Source organism: Vicugna pacos, chromosome 23 (genome assembly GCF_048564905.1).
Source record: "Vicugna pacos chromosome 23, VicPac4, whole genome shotgun sequence".
NCBI lineage: Eukaryota > Metazoa > Chordata > Mammalia > Artiodactyla > Camelidae > Vicugna > Vicugna pacos.
The window spans coordinates 6,260,750-6,273,550 of NC_133009.1; the positions used below are offsets into that span (position 1 = coordinate 6,260,750).

Genomic DNA, 12,801 nt, shown 5'->3' on the forward strand with positions numbered 1-12,801 from the left:
GAAGATACGGGTTTAATTAGGGCAGCAGTAGTTAGGGTGGAGGGGAAGACTAGATTTGGGGAGCATTATGGGGAAGAGTGGGCAGGCCTTGATTGGATATGGGGTGAAAGGACCCAGGAAGACGGTAGGGATTCCTAGCTTGGGTGGTGCCACTCACCAAGGTGGGGGACCAGGAAGGAGGAGAAGGTGGTGGGAAGGAAATAAGAAGGTGCTAGTTCAGTTCTGGACATTTGGGGTTTGAAGGGTGGGCATGTAAACTGGAGGGGAGAGACATTTGGAACCATCAACGTGAGTGGGGCATGAGTGGGAGACCAGAAGAAATGAGACTGCCCAAGCTGGGGGTGTCATGTTAATGGAGGCTGAGAATGGAATCCTGAGCCAGCGCCAACATTTCAGGGGTGGACACAAGAGGGACAAAGATGGAGGTGGAGAGCAAGAAAAAGTAGTGTCCCAGAAACCATGGGAGCCAGGGGTAGAGGATGTAAGGAGACAGGGAATGGTCTGAGAGCCAAATGCAGCAGCAGTGTCCGGGCAGATAGAAATGTCTGTGGAGTTGGGTCGCCTGGGCGTTGTTGCTGGAGCATTTTAGTGGAATGTTGGGGGCAGAAGCCAGACTATGGTGAGCTGAAGAATAAATAAGACACTGTCGAGAAACAGCGTGTCTTCGGCTCTTGTGAAGTGTGGCTGGGAAGGGGAGGAAGCACGGGGAGGGTATTCGCTGGAGGACGAAGTCAAGAGAAGGTGCTCAGGGTGTAGTTTTTTTTTTTTTCCTCTTCTTTTTCTTTTTAAGGCTAGAAGAAGCTTGGACATGTTTATGTGCTAAAGAGAGAGGCCCAGTTAAGGAGGGAGGTGAAGATACGGGAAAGGGAAGGGAAATTCGTGGAGCGTTATCCTGGAGGAGACCCCATGGATGGGGGCAGGAGCACAGGAGGGTTGTCCCTCAGCACGAGGCGGGGGCCTGCTTCCCCTGAGACCAAAAGGAAGAAAAGGAGGCTGAATGCAAGGGTGGATTTGTCAACGGGGAAGAGAGGCAGGACGTTGAGAAAGATTATTTCCTATGGCCTCAGTTTTTCTCTTCACAGTGGTGCCTGGCTAAGGCCAGTCTTACTACTCTGCTTGTCCCAGCTCAGGGCTGAAAATCCACAGTCGTTCGCTGGATTAAAAGGCTTAAGCTCAGTCCAACTTTGAGCGTTTATCTAGCATCTCCCATCTGAAGCACTAGGCCCTCCTTTTCCTGGGTCCAGGTTCCCATCTGTGGGTGGCCAAGTTCTGAGTATCTCCATCTGTTCATCCGATTCCTTTAAAGTTCAAGTAGCAAGATTCCTTCCTACTATCTGTGGATAAAAAGTAATCGGTAAGGAGCTGTTGGAAGGCGGAGAAACTCAACAGGCAGAGCAGTCAGCAGAGACCCACTTTGTGTGCCCTGAAGCTGGGCTTGGGCTCTTCTGGTTTTGGGAAGATACCTCCTGGGACTCACTGAGCCAGCCTGTACCTGACAGATGTACCAGGGTCCCGGGAGGGCACCTCAAGGGAGGGGATGCTGTTCTCCGAACTCATTTGGAGTCTGTGGAACTTGCCACACACGAATCGATCTTAACTTTTTTCCTACTGATGTTTTCAATTTTCTCATCATAAGGAAGGATGTGCTTCGTATGTTTGTTACCTGCTGGGTAAAGCAGTACAGCAAAATGAAGACTTGTTGATAATTTTAGGAAATCCTGAACTTACCGGCAGCCAGTGCAAAGGGTCAGAAGTGTCTGCTTCACACTGTCCTGCCCACCCCAACCTAATCTGAATCACATGCATGCGCGCGTGCGCGCGCGCACACACACACACGTCCATGGTTCTCGGCTTCCGCTACAGACTAATTTTCCAGGGAGTTTTTAAAAATACCACTGCCCTACCGCAGACCAATTAAATCAGGATCTCTTGAGAGTACCAGTAATCTCATCAGTACTTTTCAGAAGTTCCCCAAATGCTTCTTTTTTTTTTAATGGAGGTACTGGGGATTGAACTCAGGACCTCGTGCATGCTAAACACACACTCCACCCTCCCTCACCCCCTCACCCCCAGCCCCCAGCATTTCTAATATGGAGCCAGGGTTGAGAACCACTGGGCCAGGCTAACATGGTCATTACAACCATGCCCTCACTGCCTTTTGACAGGGCTCCTAAAGGAAAAGGATATCAACACTGGAGTCAATGAAGGGGGCTGCTTGCGGCCAGATGCACCTGGCCTGGGGTCCTGCCTTGCTTCTGAGGGCCAAGACCCCCAGGCCTCACCTGTTGGCAAGTCTTGTTTTATTGATCATATTGGTTTATTTTGGGAGGACCTTAGTGCATTCTGAGTACTTGTAATGTCTGTTTATAGGACCTATTGTACTTTTCATTTTCAGCTTTACTGAGGTAAAATTGACATGCAATAAATTGTACATACTTAAAGTGTGCGATTTAAGTGTTGATGTAAGTATGTACCCGTGAAACTGTTAACCGCAGTCAAGATGGTGAACATTTTTATCATCCCCAAGTTTCTTTATCCTCCTCTGTAACCATCCCTCTTTCCACCCCTTCTCAGATAGCCACTGACCTGCTTTCTGTCTCTGTAGATTAGTTTTCATTTTCCAGAATTTTATATAAATGGAATCCTACACTCTCACACTCTTTTGTCTGGCTTCTCTTCCTCAGCCTAGTTATCTTGTGATTCATCCATGTTATTACATGCTATCAGCAATTCTTTCCTTTTTGTTGCTGAGTAGTATTCAATTGTGTGGACATATCACATTTCTTAAATCCATTCACCTGCTGATGGACATTTGGGTGGTTTCCCTTTTTCGGTATTCACATTAGGCTGCCATGAACATTCATGCGCAAGTCTGTGTGTGGATATATATACTTTCATTTTTCTTGGGTAAGGAACCAGGAGTGAGATAGCTGACTCATATGGAGTGGATGTTTACCTTTCCGAGAAGCTGTTTTTCAAGGTGGTTGTACTGTTTCACATTCCCCACCAGCGGTGTGCCCTCTTTAAATTGACTGAAGAGCCTGTCTCCATCTTTTCCTCTTAGCTGACACAAAATGACTCCTCCTTTCCTCAGTGTACCTGTGAGCAAGGTGAGGATGGAGTTAGGGACCAGAGACAGAAACATATATAGATGAATGGAAGGGTGGATGGATGTAATAGATAAATAAATTTGTCTTGGTGTCTTTTTTCCTCCATCTTTCAGTTTCTTTCCATCTGTAGTAGGCACTCAAGAAACAGGCAGTGGCCCAGATGATATAACCCAGTCAGATTATTCACACATCTCTTTTTGTGGCTGAATGATTGATATCTTTATCCCTCACCTGCAGGTGCCCAGACACCATGCCACAACCCTGCAGACCTGACATTGCCAGGAAGTAGAAGACTTCCTTGTCTCCCGTGTCCCCCATCCTCACCATGTCTTCGACTCAGGGCAATGGGGAGCACTGGAAGTCACTGGAGTTGGTGGGCATCAGCCGCAAGGAGCTGGCCATGGCCGAGGCCCTGCAGATGGAGTATGACGCTCTGTCCCGGCTTCGGCATGACAAGGAGGAAAGCAGAGCCAAGCAGAACACAGACCCCTCTCTCATCAGCTGGGACGAGCCCGTCCTAGACTTCTACAGCAAGCCAGCGGGAAGGCGGAAGGACCTCACGCTCTTGCGCGGTCTTTCTGGCTCTGATCCTACCCTCAATTACAACTCACTCTCCCCACAGGAAGGGCTGCCCAACCACTCTACCTCCCAGGGCTCGCAGCCTGGCCCAGATCCCTGGCCCAAAGGCACCCTGGCTGGAGACTATCTCTACATTTTTGATGGTTCGGATGAGGGGCTCTCTTTGTCCTCAGGACCCGGGGACACAGATGATTCTTCCAAGAAACTGTCCCCACCTCCTCTGCCTCCTCGAGTCTCTATCTGGAACATTCCTCCCCTGCCTCCCAGAAAGGGGTCTCCCTCACCCTCCAAGATCTCCCAGCCCAATGACATCAACACTTTTTCTTTGGCCGAACAACCTCCAGGCAAATTGCTAGGGCAAGAGATCCTAGAAGAGGAGGAGGAGCCGAGAGGTAGGGGTCCGGGGCGCCTCCTGGACTCTGTGGACTACGACGGTATCAATGATGCCATTACACGGCTCAACTTGAAGTCAACCTATGATGCAGAGATGTTGCGGGACGCCACCAGGGGCTGGAAGGAGGGCCGGGCACCCCTGGACTTCAGCAAGGACACCCCTGGAAAACCCGTGGCCCGGAGCAAGACCATGCCCCCCCAGGTGCCTCCCCGCACCTACACCTCCCGCTATGCCAACCGAAAAAACTCAACACATGGCAAGAATCGCCGGATTTCTGCCGCTCAGGTGAGGACCTTGTTGTGTTTCTCTGTCCCCTTTCCCCATGTCACTTAGAAACAAAGAACAGCCCCTCCTCCTGCTTGCTGTTCCACATCCACATCTGCCCCACACTCACCCCTTTGGGCCTCTCCTGCCCTCTGCCTCTGACCCTGGGCCCCCGGGCCCTGATGCGGGAGAGGCAGAGGGGTACCAGTAGCGATGTGGCTCCTTTTCCGGCCAAGTTTTGTGTATCTTGGCCAGATGGCTCTTCTGGGGGCAGGTCCCAGTGTGCGTCCACTCCACGATGTAACGATGAACTGGGGTGAGGCGATTGGGTGCCTTGGTGACTCTATGCCCGATGGCTTTGTGCTCTGGAGTGAGTTGCCTCTGCTCTTTGACTTTCTGCTCTGCCAAAAATGCTGCCTGGTGATGGGGCCTAATCATGACATTAACTGTTTACTGCTCACTGAGTCCCCAGACCCTGGGTCAGACGCCTCAGCAACCCCGCCCAGCAGTCCACAGCACACAGCCCGGGTCCCTCTCCTCCCGAAGCTCGATTGTCCTCCTCCGTCTCTCTTCTCCCTCCTTCTGTCTTTCGCTTTCTTCCTCTCTGGCTCTCTCTGTCTCTCTTCTTCTGTCTGTCTCTCCTCACCCCTTCTCTGACTCTCTCTCTGTCGCTGTCTGTTTCTCTCCCCCACCCCCTCCCTCCATCTCTTTCTCTTTCTTTTACTGTGATAAAATATACATACTATACAATTTACTGTCTTAACCGATTTTAAGTGTTCTGTTCAGTGGCATTAAATACAGTCACGTAGTTGTGTAACCATTACCGTCATCCATCTCTTTTCACAGTGAAAATATTTAGAAAAAAATACGCAATATGACATTAATTACTCTTATCGGTAGATAGTATAAAATAGCAAAATCTCTACATAGAAGCGTGGGGTGGGCTCCAGGACAGGCTTGATCTTTTTCTGGTTTAAAAAGAGCCAGCAGCACCTCCATAGGTGGGACCTGAAGCCTGCTTTGTGTTTCACCTTTGGGCCCTGGAGTCGAGAGGCACCCCCCACAGCGGATGACTTCTGTCCTGACAGCGCGCCTCCTCATTCCATCCCTGTTTCCTCCTTATCCATTGTCTGAGGGACGCTGGGGCTTTCCCACCTTGTGTCCCAGCAGTTGGGATCCTTCACAACTCTGGAAAAACCACGTGGTCCTTTCTTCCTGTGCTTCTGCTGAGAGTCTCCCAAAGCAGAGGCAGCTCCAGGGATAAGTCACAGCTCTAGCGCACAGGGCCTTTTAAAGGCCCTGCTCTGAGAGGTGGGGCTGATCTCGCTATTTATAGGGACTGGGAGATTCCTGTTCCGCACAGCTGGGCCTGCTCGCCACCCTACCGAATCAGGCCACCCTGGTAGGTGGTCACCTCTGTGCCTCCCACTCCTGCTCCCTGCCCCCTTCCTTCCCCCATCCCCTGTGTGTTATCAGAGTTCTGGGAGGGAGCTTGGTCCAGAGTCTCCTTGAAGAACCTGGGGCAAAGCAAAAAGCCCTGGCCAGTTCTTAGGGGAAAATGCGGCCTTGGTCTTCCCCATCCCAGCTCAGTGCAGGGGCTCATCCCACCAGGAGGGGGGACCCCTCAGTCCCTCGGCCTGTACCACCGCCCCGCCGTCGCCGGGCTTCCAGCGGGAGGGTGCCTCCTTGTCCCAGGCCTGCAGAGCCAGCTCTGGAAATGGTTGGCTCCAAATGCCAGCCTGATACCCCCGCTGCCAGCCTCTACCCGGCAAACTCCCCCCACCAGCATCGGGCGATGCCACCAGGGCCTGCCAGCAGGGTGAACGTAAGTGGCTTTTGTTTTCTTATGGAGCCAGTGAGTGGCACTGAAAGAGCATGAAAATGGCCCTCAGTCTCCACTCTCTTCTCCACGCCCCTTGCCTTCCCCTCCTCTGTCTCTCTGTCTCTGTCTCTGTCTCTGTCTCTTTCCCTATTGCTCTCACTTTTGTGGGTTAGTTGCTGACAGTGGTGCTATTGTTTTGACTGGGACACAGGCACGAACTTGGCAGAGCCAGGGCCTCACATGCCAACTGGCCCCACGGCTGCCCTCCCCTCTCTGCACCCCCTCCGTGCTCACCCAGGGGAGCAAGGCCAATCAGAGGGGGTCACTCAGAGGAAACAATCTGGATATTCAAATGAGGAGCTCAGCTGTTGCCATCTGCCCCCTGCGGGCGGGGAGGATGGCAGGAGAGCCCGGGGCAGGCTGAGAGGTGAGGCGGTGCGTGTGTGTGCAGACCCCGGAAGTGGCCGCTTTACCGGATGCAGGCCAGCACTCCATCCGAGATGTCGCTTCATTCCCTTGGGGTGGCCTCCCCTGGCGGCTCTGAGCAGGCCCGTCACGCACCAGCTCCCCCTCCACTTCCTCCTCCCTGGGGCTGCACTGCAGGCCTTGTTCGAGGGCTGCTTTAGAACTCCTCAAGGGTGACTGAGAGCAGCTGTGGGGTGGGAGACAGTTTGAGGTCTGCTTTGAGAGAATCCCCACCACCACACACATGTGCTCGGACAGGGGGTGGGGCTCAGGCAGGCTCCCTGACATTCCAGCTGTTCAGGACCACAAGACTCAAGAGCCAGGAGGAGCTAAGCCTTCTATCAGGTTCTTTTCCTACCCGGAAAGCTGCTTTGACACTTTCTTCCTCAAATAGCATTGCCCGGGAAGGGACGTGTATCTGAGTCATCACCTCCATCTATGGACTTTCCGCCCCTCTCCGTGCTGGGTCCCTGTGGCCGGCTGTGGATGTTGAAACTTTGCTCAGGGCCCAGCTTCCCTGGGGACTGCTTGGACAGTCCACTTGCTCTGGCCTCAGTGGTGGGATGGGGAAAAAATAGCTGTCTGCTCAGCTCCCTGCCATGCCTCTGGGAACATCCCCCAGAAAGTCTTGCCTGCAGCCCAGCAAGCCGGGCACTGCCTGACCGGCAGCCTTGAGCATATTAGACATTGGCCTCTCTGGAAGGAGGTTGGGCCACACTCATGTCCATCCCACCCAGGCTTCCAGACTTCGCCAAGGCTTGAAGTCCTCTTTTTCAGCTTGGTTCTTGGTCTCTTAGGAGGATAGATAATCCTGAATTTCCCCTATTTTCTTGTGCGCCTTTCACTAGAAAGCCTTGACACCTAGAGTTAAAGAGTTTAGATCAGGAGCAGCCTATGGGGAGGGGCTGGCATGAGGGGAGAGGCGCTGAGTCAACTACTCTTCTCTTAAAGGTGGGCTCCCGGCCCCACGCCGTCACCAATGGCCATGAGCTGTTTGAGGTCTCAGAGGAGAGAGATGAGGAAGTTGCTGCATTTTGCCACATGCTGGATATGTAAGAGTTAAAAGAATCGGAGGGTTGGGGAGAGTTGGGGGCGGTGGGGAGGAGAGTCACCCCCCCCCAACCCCGTTCAGAACTTTCTGGGGAGGAAGAAGAGCCAGACTGAATAAACCTCAGTTCAAAACTATGGAATGCTTCCTACAACAGGTATTTGCAGGCTTGTTGGGATCTTAAGAAGTTTCACAGTTTGGACAAAATTTCATGAAACCTCCATCTAAAAGTCAAATGATTCCAATCTTTTCCGGCTCTGTTGCCCTTAGGAACAAATGCACCCCAGTTGGAGATAAGCGTGTTATTTTATCTGAAGTGAAAAGAGAAAGGAAGTGGGTTCAGAAAACTTTTCCATGGAACTTATTATGGAAAGCTGTGTCATTATAGAACTAACCCTAATGCTCAACTCAGCTTAGGAAAATCTTTGCAACGAATGTGTCGAGACCGTGGTTTCCCAGAGCTGCTTCCCCAATGCCTCCATCCTGGCCTGAAGACCTGGAGGGCCGCCGGGTTGGGTGGGGACAGAAGGGCCCTCAGGCCTCAGGGTGGGAGGGTCCCGGCAGGCCTCTTCTTGACTGCTCTCTTCGGGAGGCACAGCGAGGGTCCTTCTCCCTCTCTTCCTGCACAGCCTTCGATCTGGCTCTGACATCCAAGACTACTCCCTCACAGGCTATGTCTGGAGTGCTGTCACCCCGAGCCCGGAGCACCTAGGGGATGAGGTTAACCTGAAGGTGACTGTGTTGTGTGACAGCCTGCGGGAGCCACTTACTTTTACCTGCAACTGTAAGTTAGTTGGGAGGCGGGGCGAGAATCCCTTGAGGTGCGGCTGGGGTGACCGTGTAGCGTCCTTTGGCTTTGATTCCCAGCTCCATGCAGACTGTGTGTTGGCCTGCTTTGTCTGGCTGGTGATGGTGCTGGAGAATGTCTAGCCAGGGGTCAGGGATCAGGACGACCCCCGTCTGCCCCAGTGCCCCCGCCTCATTGCTCCCCCTACCTCACCCCTTACAGGTTCCTCCACTGTAGACTTGCTCATCTACCAGACCTTGTGCTACACCCATGATGAACTGAGGGATGTAGATGTGGGTGACTTTGTGCTGAAGCCCTGTGGGCTAGAAGAGTTCCTGCAGAAGTGAGTTGCCTGGTGGGGACAGGCAGGGCGGGAGCGGCACCTGCCTCCCTGGTGGTAGGATTGTGAGGGGGCTTCACAGCGGGGTGCTGGGCTCGAGGCTTGGGACTGGCAGCTCCTCCCCAGCCCCATAGTCAGGGCTCGTGCTTTCTGGGCATACTCTCAGCCACGTCGCACTTTCCCCAGGAGCTCAGTCTTCCAGCGGGGTTGGCTGGCTTCATGAGCCAAGTCCGCTGTGGAAAGAGCTTGGAGCTGGGATTAGGCAAAGACTAGGTCATATCTGCTTGCAGACTTCTGCATATGGAGAGATGTATGTATGGGGGCCAGGGGCTGAAGGAGGACTGGGAGGAAGCACCCTGGGGAACCTAGGGTTTAAAAATCACAGTTGCTCTCCCCTCCCCCTGCGGTCTAGCCCCCCCCCCCCCGCCTCGGCATGTGCAGCTGGTTACGCTCCTCACCAAAGGCTCGCCTCCAGCTCCTCTTCATCCAGTGCCCTCTGCAGCAAGCGGCCTCCCTGGAAAGTGTGATGTGGGCCGTAGGCTGCAGTCCCCTTTGCACTGCCCCGGGGCTCTGGAGTGCTGGGGGGAGGGGAGGGGGATTCTACCCTTTAGGGGTACAGCTGCGTGACCGACTGTAGAATCAGCCAGAGGGCAGCAGATAAGAAAATAGAGATCCGTTTTCCTCCCCAAGCGTCCAGTTACCTACTGCCGACAACCTGGGCCACTTGGAGGAGGCAGACCTTGCGAATGGGGAAAGGAGGGGCTTGTGTCTCCCTGATTAAGTGCCATCGCTTGCTCTTCTTCTTACATGCCAGTCTGGTTGCATGGGTGGTTGACCTAGGGCTGGAGCAGTTCTTGGCTGGTTTCTTTAACCTTAGGAATATCGTGGGCCCTTTCTGGCCTCTGTGCTCTCAACTGGAAAACTGCGAGAAAGGAAGGGGGCAACAAATGTGTACCGTGCGTACTCGCTTTCCCATAAAGAAATGAAGGGGGGCCTAGACTCAGGGTGTCCTGGCAAAGAGTCCCCCAGGCAGCCTGCCACTCTTGTAAGGGAGCAAGGGGTGTAGTGGGTCACATGAACACAACTGGTTTGGGTTCCAGCTTGCCCCTTCTTAGTTGGGGCAACTTCTGTAAAATGTAGCGACAGGTAAATGTGAGAATGACCCAGTGAGCAGTCAATACATACTTGCAGGGAAGGACTGGTCCACAGAGAGGAATGCCTGGGGATCTGGATCAGATGGATGCTGACATTTCCTTTTCAGCTCCCCCGTCCTTGAGCCCCAGAGTCCAGAGGTGATAGAGAAGCTGTCAGGTTCAGGTTCTGACTTCCCGCCAAGACCTAGGTGGGGTGCTCCGGATGAGGTGGAGCAGGCTGTTGGTCCTGGGGCCATGCCTCTCCCACTGTAACTGGAACACCCGCAGAGGAGGGCCTTCCACAGAGAAGGTCAAGCAAGTCCCCAGGGAGCCTGGGGCCATCACTCTTGGTCCAGGAGCCCCCTCCCACTCAACGGGAAAGCCCAGACCCCTGAGCACAAGACAGCTGCCTTGGATGGAGGTGGAAAGGACCCTCTGGGGGGTTCCAGAAAGCTGCCAGCTCCCAAGGAGGCCCTGTGTTTCCTACCTACCTTTGCCTAGCGAGCATGGCTGACGCTGAGGGGGAGTGGCGGATCCAGGAAGCAGGCTGCTCTCAGATAAGAACCTTGAGACGGTCCCAGGGGAGGGTTGGGTTTCCTGCTACCTCCCCAACCCCGCCACACTCTTCCTTCCTCTCAGGGCACTCCCCCTAGACCCGCCCCACAGCCCAGCCTCTCGCACCCCCAGGTTTTGGCTGCAGTTCAGTCTTAGCAGGTTGGGGCCTAGATCAGAGGCTTGGCCCATCCGGGTGTGGAAAACCCACTTAAGCCCTAGCTGGACCCAGACTGGCCTCAGGCCCGGGCACCTCTGTCAGCTTCTGCACATAGCCTTCTCCTTTGCTCCTCTCTTCTCCCCTCCATTTCTGGCCTAGATTCCCAGCTCTGCTGAGGAAGGAAGTCCCTTTCCGGCTTCTGTTACCCAGCTGCTGGGACTTGGCCCCGGCCTGCAGTGCTGGCCTGCAGGTGGGACTCACTCTGCCCTTCTCCCGGGTTTCCTTTCTGACTGAGGTGTGACTGGGAGGGAGGAGGGGGCTGGATCACTGGGGGACTCCCTAGGCCCCCTTCTCTGAAACTTGGGGTGGGTTGGGGGGAGGGGGCGTCTCACATGTCCCTTGAGCAGTGGAACTGGCACACAGGCGATCCGTAGAGATTTATACTGTTATTCACAGTCAGGCAGGACCCACGGAGGGAGGTGAGAAGCAGAGCTTTGACGGGCTTGAGGGTGATAGACCTGGTAGCTTGATGGGTTGGCCTGGCTGGCCCCCGCACCCACATTGGTAACGGTAATGGTGGAGGTGTGAGACTTAGGACCACAGTGTTGGGAGGGTGTCACCCACTGAGCTCCACGCCCAAGTCTGAGCACAGCCTGGCTCCAGTGTGTGCTGTGTACCGAAGCCAAGAGAATGGGGTTTAAACTGTCCCTGAGAAGTCTCTCTGTTCCCGACTCCCTCCAGAAGTTCCCACCCTGGAGTGATGAACGGTCTAGGTAATAAATACTTAGGAAAGTCAACGTTTGTACAGACCGAGGGTTAAACGCATTAGGTGGCTTTTCTTTAGACGGACCTCTGTTTCTCTCCCCGAGCCCTGCCGCGGTATTTCCCAGGAGCCAAGGTGGGGGTGCATCACAGGTACCACCCCTTCACCTCCCTCTTCCCCCTGCTTCTCCCTCCCTAAGGCCAAAGTATGTGTTTCCCTTGCATGTTCCACTGAGTCCCCAGGATGCTAATAGTCTTGTCCCCCTGTCCCACCAGCAAGCACGCCCTGGGCAGCCATGAGTATATTCAGTACTGTCGGAAGTTTGACATCGACATTCGGCTACAGCTGATGGAGCAGAAAGCTGTCCGCAGTGACCTGGCCCGAACGGTTTGTGTGTGTGGGGGGGGAGGGGGGTGGCGGGGGGCAGGGGTAGGTGACTGCACAGGGATGGAGAGGTAGTGAGCAGAGGGCGATATGGAACACACTGGGTGGGCGTGGGCTGAGGTAAAGGCGCCACCCCTCTCTGAATACTGTGCTCATACAGGTGAATGATGATCAGAGCCCCTCCACCTTGAACTACCTCGTCCATCTGCAGGAGAGGCCAGTCAAACAGACCATCAGCAGGTGAGAGTGGGTACCATCTTGGATGTGGCCCGAGCAGGAGCCTCGCGGGAACCCCGGCAGACATGCTTGCCTCTCTGCCAGGGCCGGGGGTTCTTGCGGGTGTTGGGAATGGGGCCCAAGAGTCTTAGAGGAAAGGATTCCCACCCCAGGGTATGTTGCATCTCCTCCCTCTAGTGCTTTGCCACACTCTCCAGGTAAAAGGTGACCAAATAGAAAAGACTTGCCGGCCAGCAGTCTTCACGGGACGTATGGAAAGGGTGGGAACCCCTTTAAACCAGCGTCTGACTGCTGAACGAACTGTGGAGAGGGAGGGAGAGAATGGCTCTTCTGGTACAGTGGGTCTGTCCTGACCTCTCCCATGACTTTTTCCTGCCCCCAACTTCCCAGGCAGGCCCTGAGTCTTCTGTTCGACACTTACCACAATGAGGTGGATGCCTTCCTGTTGGCTGATGTGAGTACAAATCCTGGGGCTGGCCCAGCTCCCCAAACCCCCACCCCTCCCCTCGTGCTCTTGGGGGTCACCTAACACTGAAAGGGTCTGGAGCAGACACTGAAAATCTATTAGCAGAACACTCTTTTCATCCACCTCACACATGGGCAAACCAAGGCTGCCAGCTGTTGGGCAGCTGGCAAGTGTGTGTAGAGGATTCTCCTCTGTAGAAGTAGGTCAGGAACCGTGCCCTGATCCTGTTTCCAGACCAGGGCATTTCCAAAGCTCAGGGACACAGAGTTGTCACCCCAGCTTCTGTACTTGAACATG

At 54.2% G+C, this 12,801-nt stretch overlaps 1 protein-coding gene and 1 long non-coding RNA gene across 8 annotated transcripts in view; one reads left to right on the plus strand and one right to left on the minus strand.

Moving 5' to 3' along the window:
• Positions 1 to 12,801, plus strand: part of PIK3C2B (phosphatidylinositol-4-phosphate 3-kinase catalytic subunit type 2 beta) — a 61,587-nt gene that overhangs the window by 17,310 nt on the left and 31,476 nt on the right. For 4 of the 5 annotated variants that reach the window (XM_015248905.3, XM_006215505.4, XM_072948387.1 and 1 more), the window contains 7 exons: positions 3,348 to 4,368; positions 7,586 to 7,686; positions 8,312 to 8,466; positions 8,692 to 8,812; positions 11,693 to 11,804; positions 11,962 to 12,041; positions 12,429 to 12,492. In XM_015248905.3, the coding sequence (XP_015104391.2) occupies positions 3,436 to 4,368; positions 7,586 to 7,686; positions 8,312 to 8,466; positions 8,692 to 8,812; positions 11,693 to 11,804; positions 11,962 to 12,041; positions 12,429 to 12,492 (1,566 nt within the window). In that variant the 5' untranslated portion in view covers positions 3,348 to 3,435. Of the gene's footprint in view, positions 1 to 2,185; positions 2,289 to 3,347; positions 4,369 to 7,585; positions 7,687 to 8,311; positions 8,467 to 8,691; positions 8,813 to 11,692; positions 11,805 to 11,961; positions 12,042 to 12,428; positions 12,493 to 12,801 lie in introns of those variants that run through there. The other variant, XM_072948386.1, reaches the window with a different exon arrangement.
• Positions 1,178 to 4,742, minus strand: LOC140688697 (uncharacterized). Of its 3 annotated transcripts, XR_012063442.1 has the most exons (4): positions 4,478 to 4,742; positions 2,957 to 3,099; positions 1,493 to 1,666; positions 1,178 to 1,334 (listed from the first exon to the last, which is right to left on the minus strand). It is a non-coding gene; the product is annotated as an uncharacterized lncRNA (long non-coding RNA). The 3 variants fall into 3 exon arrangements; XR_012063440.1 differs by having other exon boundaries at positions 1,178 to 1,666; positions 4,478 to 4,735; XR_012063441.1 differs by lacking the exon at positions 1,493 to 1,666 and having other exon boundaries at positions 4,478 to 4,730.